Genomic DNA, 18,622 nt, shown 5'->3' on the forward strand with positions numbered 1-18,622 from the left:
TCCAGTGGTTGCTGAGAAATACTCAAACCAAAAATTGTACTATAGTATTCATAATTTTATCATGACATCACTAAACATAATGCACCTGTCAATATTTTGCCCGTCCAGGGGGGCAGCGGGCTGACCCAGGGGAATTTGACATTTCAAAAAAATTGTTGTCTAAATCCCCACCCTAGAGACAACCTTTTTTTGTCTAAATTCCACCCTAGAGCCTGGTTGGTACATCAACTGTTTGTCTAATTCCCGCCTGGGTAATAACTCGAAACATTATCAGACCGGAACACCAATAAAATAAATTTATGCACATCTCTTGATAGTAAGCTTCCTATGAAGAACGGCTAAATTCCAAATTGTGCTTGCTGAGAAAACTCTCAACAATAATTATACTACTGTATGCACTGTTAAATAGTCAAAGGGCAATAACTCCGTGAAAAATCATCCGACCGCAACAACAAGTCTGTGAAGTTTCGCTGTACATTACATCAGTGGGTGCGTTGAAATACTCCGGACAAGAAAGAATACGGGACGGACGGCCGTAGTACCGGTCTTTTAGTGGTGTATAACCTTCCGTACGGAATCTTTCGTATGGAAAAAAGTGTTTTCCGAGAGGATTAGGAACAACCCAACTCAGGTGCGTCTTCGTACATACACGACTCGGGTAAACACAACATCATGAACATGTCTAAAATGATAGATTCGTGTCAGGAAATTGAAAAGTTTTACGGTGATGCTAAGCATTTTTGGGACGAAATGCCGTCAACTGTCGATGGAATGTTAGGCGGATATGAAAAAATATCTCCCGCAGATTTGAAGGCTTCGAAAGCATTTCTTAGACCACTCTTAAAGGTAAATCATGCTTAAGCCTTAGCATAACTCATTAACTTTATTGTTTTGTATTTCCATGATGGTGATTATACATATTTTGTATACAATAAGTTTTATTTTGAGTCGACAAGAAGACAACATGTATCCCGGCACAACCAGTTTTCGACCGCTTAACAAATGCATGTCCAAATCTTTGGTTTATTGTCTCACACTTTATATCAGCATAAGTGCTATAAAAGCATACCATTTAAGTTTCAAGTTTCTTATTGATCGAATCCCTGGCAGGATGATTTTGAAAGCCGTCAGTAGGAAGTCATGCTGAAAATTTACAACCTAAATCTGACCACAGGTGGTATTTTCCTTCCAACAAAAAGAAACAGCACTAAACTTCTACAGTAGTTTCATTATACCATCCCAATCTTAGAACACTCACAAATAAAGTCTGGCAACAAACACCAAAACGAACATTGCAGATCAATATAATGTAGGTACACTTGCCTAAATTGGCAGCTAGACTACAGGGGGTAGGGTAAATTAAATAGAAGTCAAAAGTTAGTGTATTATCTAAAGAACTATATTATGTGTTTGATAACACCAGAGAACCAGGGTGTCATATCTGTTACATTGATAGCTGTCACAGATAAATTTGTATTATATCATTGCTAAGCTTTTGACACTCTGGATATTTTAGAATGCATAGAAACTGAAGAAAACTGTTGCAAAGACAAGCATCAGGTTTGCATGGAAAAAATAATTTAATAATAGCATGCTTCACAATTTTGGCAGTAAACATGTGTTAAGGAATATACATATAGTGCAAAAGATATATAAATACTGATATTGGTTTTAAGTAAGAATAGGTAGTAGCCATGGAAACATGAAGGTAAGAAAACCCTCATGAAAATATGGTACTTCTATATAAAAGGAATTTATATAAACTTCCAAGTACTAAAACTGAAGGAAAATAGGTTTCTAACATGTTCTGTCTCTTCTGTAAACATGCAGTGAAACAATCACAACTGATAAATTTGGCTTGAAAAGATTTTTATCCTACAAAGTCTTAGGCGGTCGAAAATAGGTTGTTTGGGGATATCATACATAACATAGTTCTGTCTACCTTACTCGTTTGGACCTACTCATTTGGCTTATCGGGATGACTTATTTTATGATCTGATATTTTATAGGTGTCATCCCTCTAATGGTTGGCAACCCAGATTCGGACAATTTTACAACATTTTCAGCTGTCTTTGTTTTCATTTTTAAATGCCAGAGCCATGAAATGTTATCTGAATCAAGTTCAGTTCTTTGGTGTCATGAAACGTAAATTTGTTTGTATTTAAAAATAAACTGAACATGTCACTGAGGCCCAAAAGAGGCTATGTAAATTTAATGGTTTTAGTATGTTGCAGGACCCAGAAATCGAACAGTAGAAAACGTTACTTATTGTCATTTCTGTCTCGCAGAATCACCTTTAGGTCTTATAATTTCTGTCTCGCAGAATCAATTTTAGGTAGGTGTTACTGATAAAAAGACATGTTTACCTTGTTTACATTCAACTATTAATGTTTGATATAAGGCTGTCGAGAGTGAAAAAATTCAGCTGGCCTATATACGACTCAAAATTTTGAGTCAAAAAAAAAATTGGTTTAAACGCATTTAACTTGTGTTTTTATTGGGAAATTTATATACCCATTTTTATCATTTTAAAACACTGAATTTTCTCATCTGCATTTAGCAGATTGTAGATGAGTACCCCTTGATCCCTTATTCCAGCACCCAATACTTTGCTTAACTCTTATTTCCCTATAGAACCATCCGTCTCTGGAACTCCCTCCCCACATCAGTCAAAGCTAGCCCCAGCCTCGGTATCTTTACAGAGAGGCTGGCGGTGGTCACTATGTAATTCTTCCATTCTGTCCTACTTTAACTGTAGCATATTAATACTGTAATATACTAAATTTCTTTAACAACTGTTTCTCTGACAGCGTCGACCAGTCATTATCGGAAATCGATTGTTGGTTGTACCGATGTAGATGTAGATGAATAATGTTGTGGCCTTAAAATAAGTAAGCATATGCGCACTGAAAGCACATGCAACTTCCCCCAGCGAGAGCTGTCACAACATTTTGTTAGTTCAACTAATTTCACGCGATCCTAGGAAATATATAGATAATTTTTTTCATATGGGCAATATCCACACTCGCGTCAAATGCTCGAAAGACCAAAATAGTGGAAGCAATTTCTAATGAAATGTTCATTGTTGCAGACGCTTTTCATGCTAAAGGTTTAAATGCTGATTTTTTCACAAATTAGACGTAAATTCAAATAAAACTTACATGTATTGAAAGGGGATTCAATTCTTCATTGATTTATGCCAAAATTATGTCTCCTACCACACAGTGGTGTGGGAGACATATTGATTTACTCCAGTCTGTGTGTGTGTGTCTGTCTGTGTGTGTCACAAAGCTTGTCCACACTCTTAAGTCGAACATTTCTCATCCGATCTTCACCAAACTTGAACAAAATGTGTTTTGACCATAAGACCTCGGCTAAGTTCTATAACTAGCCAAATCGGTCCAGGCACTTTTGAATAATGGCCCTTGAATTACTGATTGGATCCACTCGTCCGGACCATCTAACTGAATTCATTCATCTAGACCATCCAGAGAAACTAGACATTTTTCATAGGGGCAGTTGTGGGAGACATGCGCTTTTCTCAAAAGCATCTCTAGTTATCAAATAATATCCAAAATTACGAATTTTCTGGTGATTTAACCTATGTATGTACTGTACACAATTAACGTTTACCGTGTCTACATGCCAATATGCGCAAGTGATAAAACCAATAACTTTACATGACTGTGTACTGTGATTTATCTTCCATCATTTTGGTCCTTCAAAGTTTTGATGTTTAGATTGCCCATCACTAATATAAAACAATCTGAACATCGAATTATTTTGACTAACCATTTTGTGAACAAAATGTAAATATTCCAATTTTGTAATTTTAATGACCAATTTGCAAATGTTGCAGTGGATGTTGCACATAAAGCGTCTGTGTACTTGTCAACAAATGATCAAAAAGAACACTGAAATAAGTATTTATGCGACTGTCCGGGTTTCTAGATCATCCGAAGTTCAGGGTCGCCAACCAGTAAGCCATACCAGTATCTGCATTTTACTGTTAGGAAAACGAAGACGTTAAAAAACAAGAGCTGTCCGTAAGACAGCCAGTGCTTGACTGTTCGAATTACTGTCCCAGAAGCAGGAAAATATTACCCTAAATATAAGACCTCGGCTAAGTTCTATAACTAGCCAAATTGGCCCAGGCGCTTTTGAATTATGGCCCTTGAATTACTGATTGGATCCACTCGTCCAGACCATCTAATTGAATTCATTCATCTAGAGAAACTAGACATTTTTCATAGGGGCAGTTGTGGGAGACATGCGCTTTTCTCAAAAGCATCTCTAGTTTTTACATGAGTAGTCCCCGATTTGCATGCCGTGCTATTTTAACAATGTGGAATGGTAAAATTCAACAAAATATGACTTATGACAGCTAACAATAAAGTCTGTAAGTTCCTAATGAATTTGAAGTCAGCTGCCAGAAGTACCAAGATAAAGTCTTCAGAAAAGTAAGGAGTACTTTCATACTGGTGGCTGATAAACCGGTTCAATTTTATTTCATGTATGTGATTATCCGGTTTCAAAATTTTGAAATCGTCCCAGTCCTAGTAAAACAATGGAAGTCAAAAGTGCTTTGAATAGTCAAGCTGGCTGTCGTCAGACAGCTACTTCAACTTCCGTGTCCGCACTTTGGTTAAAGTTTTGATTCCCTTTCTCTTTACCTTAACTTGATGTATTTTTTTCAAACATAAAATGGTTATTCCTCATCATTGCCCACATCACATTGCACAAGGGCCATAACTCTTGTACTAATGTTACATGAATTATCCCCTTTTCAGGGGTCTAGCTAGGTCCAATTTTTTGGGAGAAGTCACTTCTCCCTTGAGCTGATTTAGGAAGAAGTGGGAAGACTTCCTACCTCATGAATGCTGTTGTGTGATTCGAAAGGTGGCTGTAATTTTCTTGTTTCTTCATTGTACCCCCGACAACAAAGTTGTAAGTGGGGGTATACTGGTTTCAGGTTGTCTGTCTGTACGTCCGTCTGTCCGTAGACACAATCTTGTGCGCACCATCTCTCCTCATCCCCTTGACACAATTTAATGAAACTTCACACAAGTGATCAGTAACAACAGTAGTTGTGCATGGGGCATGTTAGGTTCTTTCAGAAAAAAAAAATTGCAGAGTTACGGGACTTTGTTTTTTGTTACTATACAATATACATAGACACAATTAATCTTGTGCGCACCATCTCCCCTCATCCCCTTGACACAATTGAATGAAACTTCACACAAGTGATCAGTAACAACAGTAGTTGTGCATGGGGCATGTTAGGTTCTTTCAGAAAAAAAAATTGCAGAGTTACGGGACTTTGTTTTTGGTTACTATACTATATACATAGACACAATCTTGTGCGCACCATCTCTCCTCATCCCCTTGACACAATTTAATGAAACTTCACACAAGTGATCAGTAACAACAGTAGTTGTGCATGGGGCATGTTAGGTTCTTTCAACAACAAAAGTTGCAGAGTTATGGGACTTTGTTTCTTGTAAACATACTATGTACATACAGTCTGCATTTGCAATCTTGTGCGTGCCTAATCTTCCGAACTCTTGCACACAATTTAATGAAACTTCACACAAGTGATCAGTACCAACCTTAGTTGTGCATGGTGCATATTACGTTCTTTTAGATCAATATTCTGCATAGTTATGGAACTTTGTTTTTTGTTACTATACTGTTTACATACAGTCTATATACATACAGTTCACATAATTATGCAATCTTGTGTGCATCAAGTTGCAATGTACTGTGTCAGTGCATGTGGGGGGTACATTCATCACCTTTAGTGATAGCTCTAGTTTTCTTAGTTAAGTCATTTCCCATAAAGTTGTTATTGTTTCTTTACAAAATTCTCAAAAAAGTTGTTTTCGAAATTCAAGCCGATGCTGTAAATCTAACCCGCGATTTTTGGTTATGTCTTGAATGAGGTGTTTATTATTAACACCAAGTCACCACCTTGGTGGAATAAAACTGAATGTAAACTGTGTAAACTAGAAATTCATACTCAAATCAATTCATCGATGGAAGTTAATTTAACGTAGTTCTTTTACCATAGATAACAAATAATTATGTACAATATTCCAATTAATCACATGGTTAGTCAGCAGTTTCTTTTATAAAACTTTCTTTTTTGTACTCCAACATGTGACAATTAAATGCGAAGTGACAAAGACGTAACCGCGGCGCTAATTGGCTGAACACAATCTACTCTGGTGTATCGGATAATTTGATTCGCTTTCACACTTCTTGGGAAAATCTCACAAGTACCTGAAGTAGGTTGAGCTTAAATTATGCTATCGGTGTGTTTGTGTATTCAACACTCATTTTGACACCGTGCAAATTATCAAGTCGGGTAGTGCGGATATTGAAGAAAATCTGGCGACTTGCATTTCGCTTTGAGGTTAGATTTGAGCGAAATTTGAAGTTCCAAAGCGACCGTTTCGCTCAAGTGGCCCACTCGCGTGAGCCCTGCCTTTTATATAGAATTTAAGGTTAAAGTTTCGATGCACTTACTCTCTATATCTCAGTTATTACAAGATAGATTTGATTCAAAGTTAAAATAGTTGTTCCACATCATCACCCACATCATCTGACACAAGATACATAACTCTGCACTAATTATACCCCCACCAAACATGTTTGGAGGGGGGTATATAGGAGTCAGTTTTGTCGCGTCCCGTCCCGTCGCGTCTCGAAATCTATTATCTCAGTTATTACCAAATGGATTTGATTCAAACTTAAAATAGATGTTCCACCTTATCACCCACATCATGAGACACAAGGTGAGTAACTCTGACACCAAGTTTTCATGAATTATGTCCCCTTTTACTTAGAATTTAAGGTTAATTTTGTTGTATTTTCACTATATCTCAGTTATTACTAAATGGATTTGATTCAGACTTAAAATAGTTGTTCCACCTCATCACCCACATCATGTGACATAAGCTGCTTAACTCTGACATCAATTTTTAGCTCACCTGAGCACGAAGTGCTCAAAGGTGAGCTTTAGTGATCACCCTGTGTCCGGCGTCCGTCGTCGTCCGTCGTCCGTCCGTCCGTCCGTCCGTCCGTCGTCAACAATTTGACTGTTAACACTCTAGAGGTCACATTTTTGACCCAATCTTAATGAAACTTGGTCAGAATGTTACCCTCAATAAAATCTTGGACGAGTTCGATATTGGGTCATCTGGGATCAAAAACTAGGTCATCAGGTCAAATCAAAGGAAAAGCTTGTTAACACTCTAGAGGTCACATTTTTGGCCCAATCTTAATGAAACTTGGTCAGAATGTTACCCTCAATAAAATCTTGGACGAGTTCGATATTGGGTCATCTGGGGTCAAAAACTAGGTCATAAGGTCAAATCAACGGAAAAGCTTGTTAACACTCTAGAGGTCACAATTTTGGCCCAATCTTAATGAAACTTGGTCAGGATGTTACCCTCAATAAAATTTTGGACGAGTTGGATATTGGGTCATCTGGGGTCAAAAACTAGGTCACCAGGTCAAATCAAAGGAAAAGCTTGTTAACACTCTAGAGGTCACATTTTTGGCCCAGTCTTAATGAAACTTGGTCAGAATGTTACCCTTAATAAAATCTTGGACGAGTTCGATATTTGGTTATCTGGGTTCATAAACTAGGTCACCAGGTCAAATCAAAGGAAAAGCTTGTTAACACTGTAGAAGCCGCATTTATGACTGTATCTTCATGAAACTTGGTCAGATTGTTAATATTGATGATCTTAAAGTCCAGTTTGAATCTGGGTCATGTAGGATAAAAAACTAGGTCACCAAGCCAAATCAAATGAAAAGCTAGTTTACACTGTAGAGGCCACATTTATGACCATATCTTAATGAAACATGGTCAAAATGTTAATCTTGATGATCTATAGCTCAATTTCAAATCTGGGTTAGGTGGGGTCAAAAACTAGGTCACTAGGTCATATCAAAGGAAAAGCTTGTTAACACTCTAGAGGCCACATTTATGACTATATCTTCATGAAACTTAGTCAGAATGTTAAACTTGATGATCTTTAGGACAAATTTGAATCTGCGTCATGTCGGGTCAAAAACTAGGTCACCAGGTCAAATCAAAGGAAAAGCTAATTAACACTGTAGAGGCCACATTTATGACCATATCTTAATGAAACTTGGTCAGAATGTTATCTTGATGATCTTTAGGTCAAGTTTAAATCTGGGTCAGATGGAGTCAAAAACTAGGTCACTAGGTCATATCAAAGGAAAAGCTTGTTAACACTCTAGAGGCCACATTTATGACTGTATCTTCATGAAACTTAGTCAGAATGTTATACTTGATGGTCTTTAGGTCAAGTTCGAATCTGGGTCATGTCGGGTCAAAAACTAGGTCACGGGGGTCAAATAAAAGGAATAGCTAGTTAACACTTTAGAGGCCACATTTATGACCATATCTTAATGAAACTTGGTCAAATGTTAATCTTGATGATCTATAGGTCAAGTTTAAATCTGGGTCAGGTGTGTTAAAAAACTAGGTCACTAGGTCAAATCAAAGGAAAAGCTTGTTAACACTCTAGAGGCCACATTTATGACTGTATCTTCTTGAAACTTAATCAGAATGTTAATCTTGGTGATCTTTAGGTCAAGTTTAAATCTGGGTCATGTGGGGGCAAAAACTAGGTCACCTGGTCAAATCAAAGGAAAAGCTAGTTAACACTTTAGAGGCTACATTTATGACCATATCTTAATGAAACTTGGTCAGAATGTTGATCTTGATGATCTTTAGGTCAATAGGTCAGGTGAGCGATACAGGGCCTTCATGGCCCTCTTGTTTAAGAATTATGTCCCCTTTTTACTTTAAATTTAAGGTTGATTTTGATGTATTTTCACTATATCTGTTATTACAAAATGGATTTGATTCAAATTTAAAACAGATGTTCCACCTTATCACCCACATCATGTGACACAAGGTGCATAACTCTGACAACAATTTTTCATGAATTATGCCCCTTTTTACTAAGAATTTAAGGTTAATTTTGATGTATATTCACTGTATCTCAGTTACTACTAAATGGATTTGATTTAAACTTAAAATAGATGTTCCACCTCATCACCCACATCATGTGACACAAGGTGCATAACTCTGACACCAATTTTTCTTGAATTATGTCCCCTTTTACTTAGAATTTAAGGTTAATTTTGATATATTTTCACTATATCGCATTCTGATTGGCTTAGAGCAAAAGGGAAATAACCTTTTTTTAAACTTTTGTACTGTTTCTTCCCCTTAAATTCCAGGAATGAATCTATTTTTAGAAATCCTATTTTTAAATTTTCAATATTTTTGGTATTTTTCTAACTTTTTTATTATCAGTCCTATGTAAAAAGTAAATACATGGGTCGGTAATTAAGACACTTTTTTGTATTCACTTTTAGTGTATCTCTAATTTTAGAGATTTTTTAGCTCACCTGTCACAAAGTGACAAGGTGAGCTTTTGTGATCGCGCAGTGTCCGTCGTCCGTCCGTCCGTGCGTAAACTTTTGCTTGTGACCACTCTAGAGGTCACATTTTTCATCGGATCTTTATGAAAATTGGTCAGAATGTTTACCTTGATGATATCTAGGTCAAGTTCGAAACTGGGTCACGTGCGGTCAAAAACTAGGTCAGTAGGTCTAAAAATAGAAAAACCTTGTGACCTCTCTAGAGGCCATATATTTCTCAAGATCTTCATGAAAATTGGTCAGAATGTTCACCTTGATGATATCTAGGTAAAGTTCGAAACTGGGTTACGTGCCGTTAAAAACTAGGTCAGTAGGTCAAATAATAGAAAAACCTTGTGACCACTCTAGAGGTCAAATTTTTCATGGGGTCTTTATGAAAATTGGTCAGAATGTTCACCTTGATGATATCTAGGTCAAGTTCGAAACTGGGTTACATGCGGTCAAAAACTAGGTCAGTAGGTCTAAAAATAGAAAAACCTTGTGACCTCTCTAGAGGCTATATATTTACAAGATCTTCATGAAAATTGGTCAGAATGTTCACCTTGATGATATCTAGGTCAAGTTCGAATCTAGGTCACGTGCCATCAAAAACTAGGTCAGTAGGTCAAATAATAGAAAAACCTTGTGACCTCTCTAAAGGCCAATTTTTTCATGGGATCTGTATGAAAGTTGGTCTGAATGTTCACCTTGATGATATCTAGGTCAAGTTCGAAACTGGGTCACATGCGGTCAAAAACTAGATCAGTAGGTCTAAAAATAGAAAACCTTGTGACCTCTTTAGAGGCCATACTTTTGAATGGATCTTCATAAAAATTGGTCAGAATGTTCATCCTGATGATATCTAGGTCAAGTTCGAAACTGGGTCACGTGCCTTCGAAAAGTAGGTCAGTAGGTCAAATAATGAAAAAACCTTGTGACCTCTCTAGAGGCCATATTTTTCATAGGATATGTATGAAAGTTGGTCTGACTGTTCATCTTGATGATATATAGGTCAAGTTTGAAACTGGGTCAGCTGCGGTCAAAAACTAGGTCAGTAGGTCTAAAATTAGAAAAATCTTTTGACCTCTCTAGAGGCCATATTTTTCAATAGATCTTCATGAAAATTGGTCTGAATGTTCACCTTGATAGTATCTAGGTCAGTTTTGAAACTGGGTCACATGCGGTCAAAAACTAGGCCAGTAGGTATAAAAATAGAAAAACCTTGTGACCTCTCTAGAGGCCATATTTTTCATGAGATCTTCATGAAAATTAGTGAGAATGTTCACCTTGATGATATCTAGGTCAAGTTCAAAACTGGGTCACGTACCTTTGAAAACTAGGCCAATAGGTCAAATAATAGAAAAACCTTGTGACCTCTGTAGAGGCCATATTTTTCAATGGATCTTCATGAAAATTGGTCAGAATTTTTATCTTGATGATATCTAGATCAAATTCAAAACTGGGTCACATGAGCTCAAAAACTAGGTCACTATATCAAATAATAGAAAAAACGACGTCATACTCAAAACTGGGTCATGTGGGAACAGGTGAGCGATTCAGGACCATCATGGTCCTCTTGTTATATTTACCTCATCCCTCATCCAGGGCACATAATTATACTAGTATTACTTATATGTGGAACCCCAGGATGAAGTACTCCAAAGACGAGTAAACTACTTTTTAAATATTAAGCTTTTTTGACATTTTTATATTATTCTAAGTATTTTTAAGATTACTTATGGTTGCCATTCTTCTGTGACAAAACCGTATGGTGGGAGTATGAGTCACTTCTGTGACAGTTCTAGTTTTTCATGAATTATACCCCCCTTTTTACTTAGAATTTAAGGTAAATTTTTATCTATTTTCACTATATATCTGTTATTACAGAGAGGATTTGATTCAATCTTAAAATAGTTGTTCCACATCAGAACTTATGAGTCAGCCATGCCGGCTCAGGGTCAAGGTCATAACTTAGGGTTAAAGGTTTGAGCCTTCCATTGTGTCCACTCTGTATCTCCTAAACCCCTTGAAGGATTTTCATCAAACTTTGGTCAAATTATCAGGCCACCTCATCAAGAACTCATGAGTCAGTCATGTCAACTCAAGGTCAAGGTCACAACTCAAGGTCAAAGGTTTGAGCTATGTATCTCCTAAACCCCTTGAAGGGTTTTCATGAAACTTGGGTCAAATGATTACCTCATCAAGAGGATTTGCAGAATTCATGAGTTAGCCATGTCAGTTCAAGGTCAAGGTCACAGCTCAAGGTCAAAGGTTTACCCTTTCACTATCCATAACAGTGGCGGGGGATTTAGCTGTCTTTCAGACTGCCTTGTGTCACAAGGTTTTCTGTGACAATATTTCTCTCAAAAGTTAAACACAGGAATTATTACTTGATTTTTGATTTTTTCAAAATTATCTTATTAGAATATGTATTTTCAGAAAAATCCAATTTTGTTACAACTTATTTTTATCCTCTTAGAAGATTTCTAACTAATTTACAGACATGTTTTAACCTGGACCTAATATGTTTTAGCTTTTACTGTATAATTTTATTGTGTTAAAAGCATTGCTATTATTCTCATTATAATGTTGATTGGTATAATGATTATGTATGATTAACTGACATACAAATTGAAATTTATCTTGACTAATTCTCACTGTAAGAGTCTATACTTGTTAAATACTTGTTTAGAAATGTTCTTGGCATATGTTTCCTTGCCAACATAATATGCTATATAAAGCATGGTTTTGAATGAAGAAAAAAAGAGAAAATATTAGGACTCGAAAGTAAGAACTGAGGCAATCACTGCAGAGTTGAAATTTATGTCAGGAATACCTGTAGTTGTGTAAAAAGCAAAGTTTAACTTTTATATGGAAAACCGTTTGGACATTAATTTTGAAGTCAAGATTTCATTGTCGAAGGAACTCGTTATTTATTTGTTACATATATTTGTGTTGATTTCAATACAAGACATTTAAAACAGAGTTGGAGTTACTCATCAATTTTGCTGATTCCCCATCAGCGCATCAACATCAGTCACTGAGCATTTAGCTCTATCATACTTGTTAAAGTTTTGATGCACTTTCACTCTAACTCTATTAATACCAAACGGATTTGATTCAAACTTAAAACAGTTTTTCCACATCAGTATGTACATTAATGACACAATTAAAGCCATAACTCACTAATATTTCATGAATTATGCCCCCTTTTTGCTTAAAATTTGATTCATACTTAAAATAGTTTTTCCACATTATTAGTCACATTAAATGACACATGATGCATTGCTTTTCAGAAAGTTACCATGAACTACATGTATGTCCCTTTTATACCTCTTAAATGTTTTGATACACTTTATATCTTTATCTCTGTTATTACTTAATACTTTTGACAGACTTAAGCTATCATCCAACATCTTCATCCACATTGGAGTTGTTAAAAACTCTAGTGACAGCTCCAGTTTCCTCCGATGTGCCCAGTTTCACTGTCCAGCATCGAAATAGTCGAGCACGTTCTCTCCTGTGACAGCTCTTGTTACTTGATTGTTGTAAAACTTTGTTGGAATGTTTGCCACTGATATATAGTCAAGTTCAAAACTGTTATCTGAGGTCTTAAACTAGGTCACTTAATCAGATCTTAGAAGCACCTTTTTGCACTCTAGATATCACATTTTCTGCTTAATGTCTCAATCTTTGCCAGTGTGTTCATCTCTTCTAAAATTTCAAATCTAGGTCAGTTTAAAAAGTTTGGTGCCTGAGGTGAAAATCTAGGTCACTATGTCAAATCATAGAAAGACTTAGTCAATGCTAAAAAGGTCACATTTTCTTCCTGGTCTTCATGATGCCTGCTCAGAATGTCTGTTTGTTTAAAATCTAGGATAAATTTGTAACTCGGTCACTTGAATTAAAGGGAATTCCTATTGTTTTTTATGCGCATCTTTCTGCGCAGCCGACACTTTCTATGGAAAACTGAACTTAAGTCAACATTTGTTAAAACATGTTACAGACAATCTTAAATATGAGGTTTCTTGAATGAAATAACATTTTTGATAAATTTTATCAGTAATCAAATGTTAATACTGGTTTATGTTGTATTGACAAGTATCATGCCTGACAGATATCTTGCTATTTTTGTGGTTGTGTTTTCACATCGCACTTTAGTACAAAGACAGTGTTGTTCATATAATGTAAGATAATTGACTTAGTACTGATAAGACAATATCACCTTTCAGATTATTTAGTATTCAATTATAGAAAGAATTAAGAACTTTTAAGACTTTTTTTAACTTCTAGCACACATACATGTAATCAATTTGGCTAGGTTCGCGCCACTTTCCGTCCTAACAGTTGTTGTATTCTAACGGTCTTAACATAAAATTTAGCCTGGTGACCCATACATTTTTAGCCATTTTTATGTTCACAATACAATTATCTATACACAAGAAAAACAGGAAAAAATTCTATGAAAGAGATTTTTCAAAATTTAAAAAAATATTCTTCACTAGGGGTATTTTTCATTGAAAAAAGTTCACAAATGTAAATATGAAACAATATTTTTTTTTCATCTGTACCCATTATTGTAAGGATAGAGTATTACAAATATGACTATAATATTAAATAAGTATATAATAAAATTTGTAAAAGAAAAAAACCTTATTGTGTTGTCTTGATGTATATTTTGGTTGGTATTTATAAAAAAGCAGAAAATTATGAAAATGTTGAAATCGCTGGCAGTTTCAGCAACAGTGGGTGTGTTCAAAACAATTTTTCACAAAAACGAGCCTGGTGACCTATTGTTTTTACTTGTTCATTGTTTTCAGCACAAAATTTCATATCATATATGTGAATTAAAAAAAATTCTATGAAAGGAAAAAAACTATAGGAATTCTCTTTAAAAACTAGGACACTATGCCAAATTAAAAAGTTGGATAATGATCTGCTTGATTTACATAAAACATGGTTAGACTGTTTGTCTCTAATCTAGTTTAGATAATATCATGAAATGTTCCTTGCCATTTTTGTTCCAATTATTCCAGTTTGTCACCAGAGGGGATAATCACTTTTTCATATATTACAGTGTTTTATATATAGTTACATATAGTAGATATTTTTTTTAAAAAATCTTCTGGTCACAAAACGATGGCCAAATTTCAAAATAATTTCACAGATATTATCATGATTATATTATCTCAAAACTGCAGAATGCCGTTATTTGATTGGGAATAGCTGCATAATTTATACCGGTATGTCATTCTCAATTTCAGATAAGAAGGAGAAAAGGAAAGAGCAAAGGAAGGACAGATCGTAAGAGAGCTTTAGATTGTGGTGCAGGCATTGGTAGAATCACTAAAAGATTACTCTTGCCCTTGTTCAGAACTGTTGATATGGTTGAAATGGAGCAGAAATTTCTAGACACAGCCAAAACATTTGTTGGAGCAGAGGTTGGAAGAGTTGAAAAGTTCATTTGTTCAAGTCTTCAAGATTTTACACCAGAACCCAGCCGCTATGATTTGATATGGAGCCAATGGGTACTGTGTCATCTTACAGAGGAACATCTTGTTGAGTTTTTGAAACAATGTCAAAAAGGGCTGACCCCTGGTGGGGTTATGGTAATAAAAGAAAATGTAAGCGTGTCAGGAGAGACAGAATTTGACACAAATGATAGTAGTTTTGTACGATCACAGGAAGACTATTTGAATATAATAAATAAAGCTGGTCTTACTATTGTGAAACAGCAAAGACAAAAAAATTGGCCAAAGGATTTATATGCAATGGTTATGTTTGCTGTGAAATGATCTCTTTATACACATGTATACATTTTGTTTCTTGCTTTTTGCTCACATGGTGAGCTTTTGTGACCGCTCGATGGAATGGATTTGATTCAGACTTAAAGTAGTTGTTCTACATCGTATGACACAATATGCACCACTCTTGCACCAATATTTCATGAATTATGCCCCCTTCTTGCTTAGAATTATACTTATTAAATGTTTTGATACATTTTATCTTTATCTCACATATTACTTGATACTTTTGACACAGACTCAAGCTATTGTCCAATATCTTCATCCACATTGGATTCATTAAACACTCCAGTGACAGCTCCAGCTTCCTCAGTGTGCCCAGTTTCACTATCAAGCATCGAAATAGTCTAGCGGGCTGTCTCCTGTGACAGCTGTCGTTTCTTCACAGTCCCTCAAGACTTCAAAGTAAAAAAAAATGTGTTTGCAAGTTAATACTCACTTTTTCTCTTCCATTTTGCCATTTCTTGGGTTTCTTTACTTTTTTCTCTGAAAGTGAGGGGCATATTATATGAACACCCTTGATGGCAGGTGATCGGTGTCCAAAGCATGTCCCCTCTCTTAAGTCAAACAGTTTTCATCGGATCTTCACTAAACTTGCTGACAATGTTTGTGGGCATTATATATCGGCCAAGTTCGATAACCAGCCAAATCGCCCCAGGCACTCTTGGATTATGGTCCTTGAATTACTCAAAGAACTGCGAATTTACCCTTGTTCGCACACTTAAGTTGAACAGTTTTCATGTGAAACTTCACACAAGTGATCAGTAACAACAGTAGTTGTGCACTGGGCATGTTGTGCGCACCATCTCTCCTCATCCCCTTGTCACAATTTAATGAAACTTCGCACAAGTGATCAGTAACAACTGTTACAGTAGTTGTGCATGGGGCATGTTAGGTTCTTTCAGAAAAAAATATGCAGAGTCATGGGACTTTGTTTTTTGTTAACAATACTATGTACATACATTCTGCATATGCAATCTTGTGCGCGCCTAATCTTTCGAAGCCTTGCACACAATTTAATGAAACTTCACACAAGTGATCAGTACCAACGCTAGCTGGGCATGGTGCATGTTACGTTCTTTAAGATAAATATTCTGCAGTGTTATGGGACTTTGTTTTTTGTTACTTTACTGTATACAGTCTATATACATACAGTCCATTAAATTATGCAATCTTGTGTGCATCAAATTGCAGTGTACTGTGTTAGTGCGTGCGGGTGGGGGTGTGGGGGTACATTCATCACTTTTAGTGATAGCTCAAGTGAATGATTTAAGATACAGGAAACAAATCTCGTACATGTGATACACCAGATTTTTCAACATCTGGACAGCGTTGATCATATTGATAGGTGCAGGTCATTTTTAGCTCACCTGAGCGCTTCGTGCTCAAAGTGAGCTTTTGTGATCGCCCTGTGTCCGTCGTCAGTCTTCCGTCATCAACAATTAGACTCTAGAGGTCACAATTTTGGCCCAATCTTAATGAAACTTGGTGAGAATGTTACCCTCAATAAAATGTTGCCTGAGTTCGATATTGGGTCATCTGGGGTCAAGAACTATGTCACCAGGTAAAATCAAAGGAAAAGTTTCTTAACACTCTAGAGACCACTTTATGAAACTTGGTCAGAATGTTAATCTTGATGATCTTTAGGTCAAGTTCAAATCTTGGTCATGTGGGATCAAAAACTAGGTCACCAGGTCAAAAGATCAAAGGTAAAGCTTGTTAACACTGTAGAGGCCACATTTATGACCGCATCTTAATGAAACTTGGTCAGAATGTTAATCTTGATGATCTTTAAGTCAAGTTTGAATCTGGGTCTTGTGGGGTCAAAACTATGTCACTAGGTCAGTGTCCAAACAAAAACAAGTAACGCATCCTTTTTAGGGTAGCAGAGCATGAGACTGAAATTTCAAATACTCTAAAACTGTAATACCCTCCACTTTGACATGTAGAATTGTATAGTAGTCCTCTTCTAAGTTTGTTTTAATCAGGCCTCCATTCACAATTGCCCTCACCCTGAAATACACTTCTTTCACAAAGACTTATTTCAAAACTTACCTCAAGCCTTTCAGCTTTAGATAGTTTATTCAAATCATGTCCCTAAAAATCAAATTATCTGTTACTGATTTTAAAAACACATCATTTGCAACCTTGGTCTGTGACAAGTGTGCAATAAACATAAATGAAATAAAAAACACAAACATCTAAAATGAAACCACTGCTATCATACTTTTTGAATTTAAAACAGTACCCTGCTTTTTTTGAGCGCTAGAATAACACTTGAAGTCACATTTTCTACTTGATCTTTATAAAACTTTGTCAGAAATCTTTAGTTTTTCAATTTCTAAAATCCATACTTCAACTTCTCTTGATTAAACTTTTAATTTTTAAGTTTGACTTAATGATATTATCATTTAAGATAATTACGACATAAGTTGTGTCAGATCATGTTCAGAGAAGTCCATTAACGAACATAATTAAGCTTTATAAATTGATGGAAAATATCAATTTCTCATTTTTCTTTAACTTAAATTTGTCGAGATGAAAGATCAATATTGCTGAAAGATATTCCATGTTAAATTTAACAAAGATGGACACAACCCCTCTTGATTTTATATTCTTTCCATATTCAAATAGATAATTATAATCTTAAAACTGTTATTTTTAGCTCAAAGGTGAGCTTTTGTGATCGCCCTGTGTCCGTCGTCGTCCGTCCGTCTGTCGTCCGTCAGTCGTCGTCAACAATTTGACTGTTAACACTCTAGAGGTCACAATTTTGGCCCAATCTTAATGAAACTTGGTCAGAATGTTACTCTCAATAAAATGTTGGATGAGTTGGATATTGGGTCATCTGGGGTCAAAAACTAGGTCACCAGATCAGATCAAAGAAAAAGCTTGTTAACACTCTAGAAGTCACAATTTTGGCCCAATCTTAATGAAACTTGGTTAGAATGTTACCCTCAATAAAATCTTGGACAAGTTCGATATTGGGTCATCTGGGTTCAAAAACTAGGTCACCAGGTCAAATCAAAGGAAAAACTTGTTAAAAAACTAGAGGTCACAATTTTGGCGCAATCTTAATGAAACTTGGTCAGAATGTTACCCTCAATAAAATCTTGGACGAATTCGATATTTGGTAATCTGGGATCAAAAACTAGGTCACCAGGTCAAATCAAAGGAAAAGCTTGTTAACACTGTAGAGGCCACATTTATGACTGTATCTTCATGAAACCTGGTCAGAATGTTAATCTTGATGATCTCAAGGTCCAGTTTGAATCTGGGTCATGGAGGATCAAAAACAGGTCACCAGGTCAAATCAAAGGAAAAGCTAGTTAACACTGTAGAGGCCACAT

General features: G+C 35.9%; 1 protein-coding gene across 1 annotated transcript; it reads left to right on the forward strand.

Annotated features, from left to right (window-relative positions):
- Positions 1–548: 548 nt before the first annotated feature.
- Positions 549–15,473, forward strand: LOC123557419 (N-terminal Xaa-Pro-Lys N-methyltransferase 1-like). Its single transcript, XM_045348866.2, has 2 exons — positions 549–846; positions 14,733–15,473. Exons 1-2 carry the CDS (start codon positions 673–675, stop codon positions 15,261–15,263), a joined length of 705 nt encoding a protein of 234 aa, XP_045204801.1. The 5' UTR covers positions 549–672; the 3' UTR covers positions 15,264–15,473.
- The last annotated feature ends 3,149 nt before the right edge of the window (positions 15,474–18,622 follow it).

This window comes from Mercenaria mercenaria, chromosome 5 (assembly GCF_021730395.1).
Source record: "Mercenaria mercenaria strain notata chromosome 5, MADL_Memer_1, whole genome shotgun sequence".
Classification (NCBI taxonomy): Eukaryota; Metazoa; Mollusca; class Bivalvia; order Venerida; family Veneridae; genus Mercenaria; species Mercenaria mercenaria.

Excerpts from the sequence above, each read along its gene's own strand:
- LOC123557419 (XM_045348866.2), top strand. The coding sequence starts at position 673 with ATGAACATGTCTAAAATGATAGATTCGTGTCAGGAAATTGAAAAGTTT. Across the intron at positions 847-14,732 it reads TTCTTAGACCACTCTTAAAG|ATAAGAAGGAGAAAAGGAAA; the intron begins GTAAATCATGCT and ends TCTCAATTTCAG.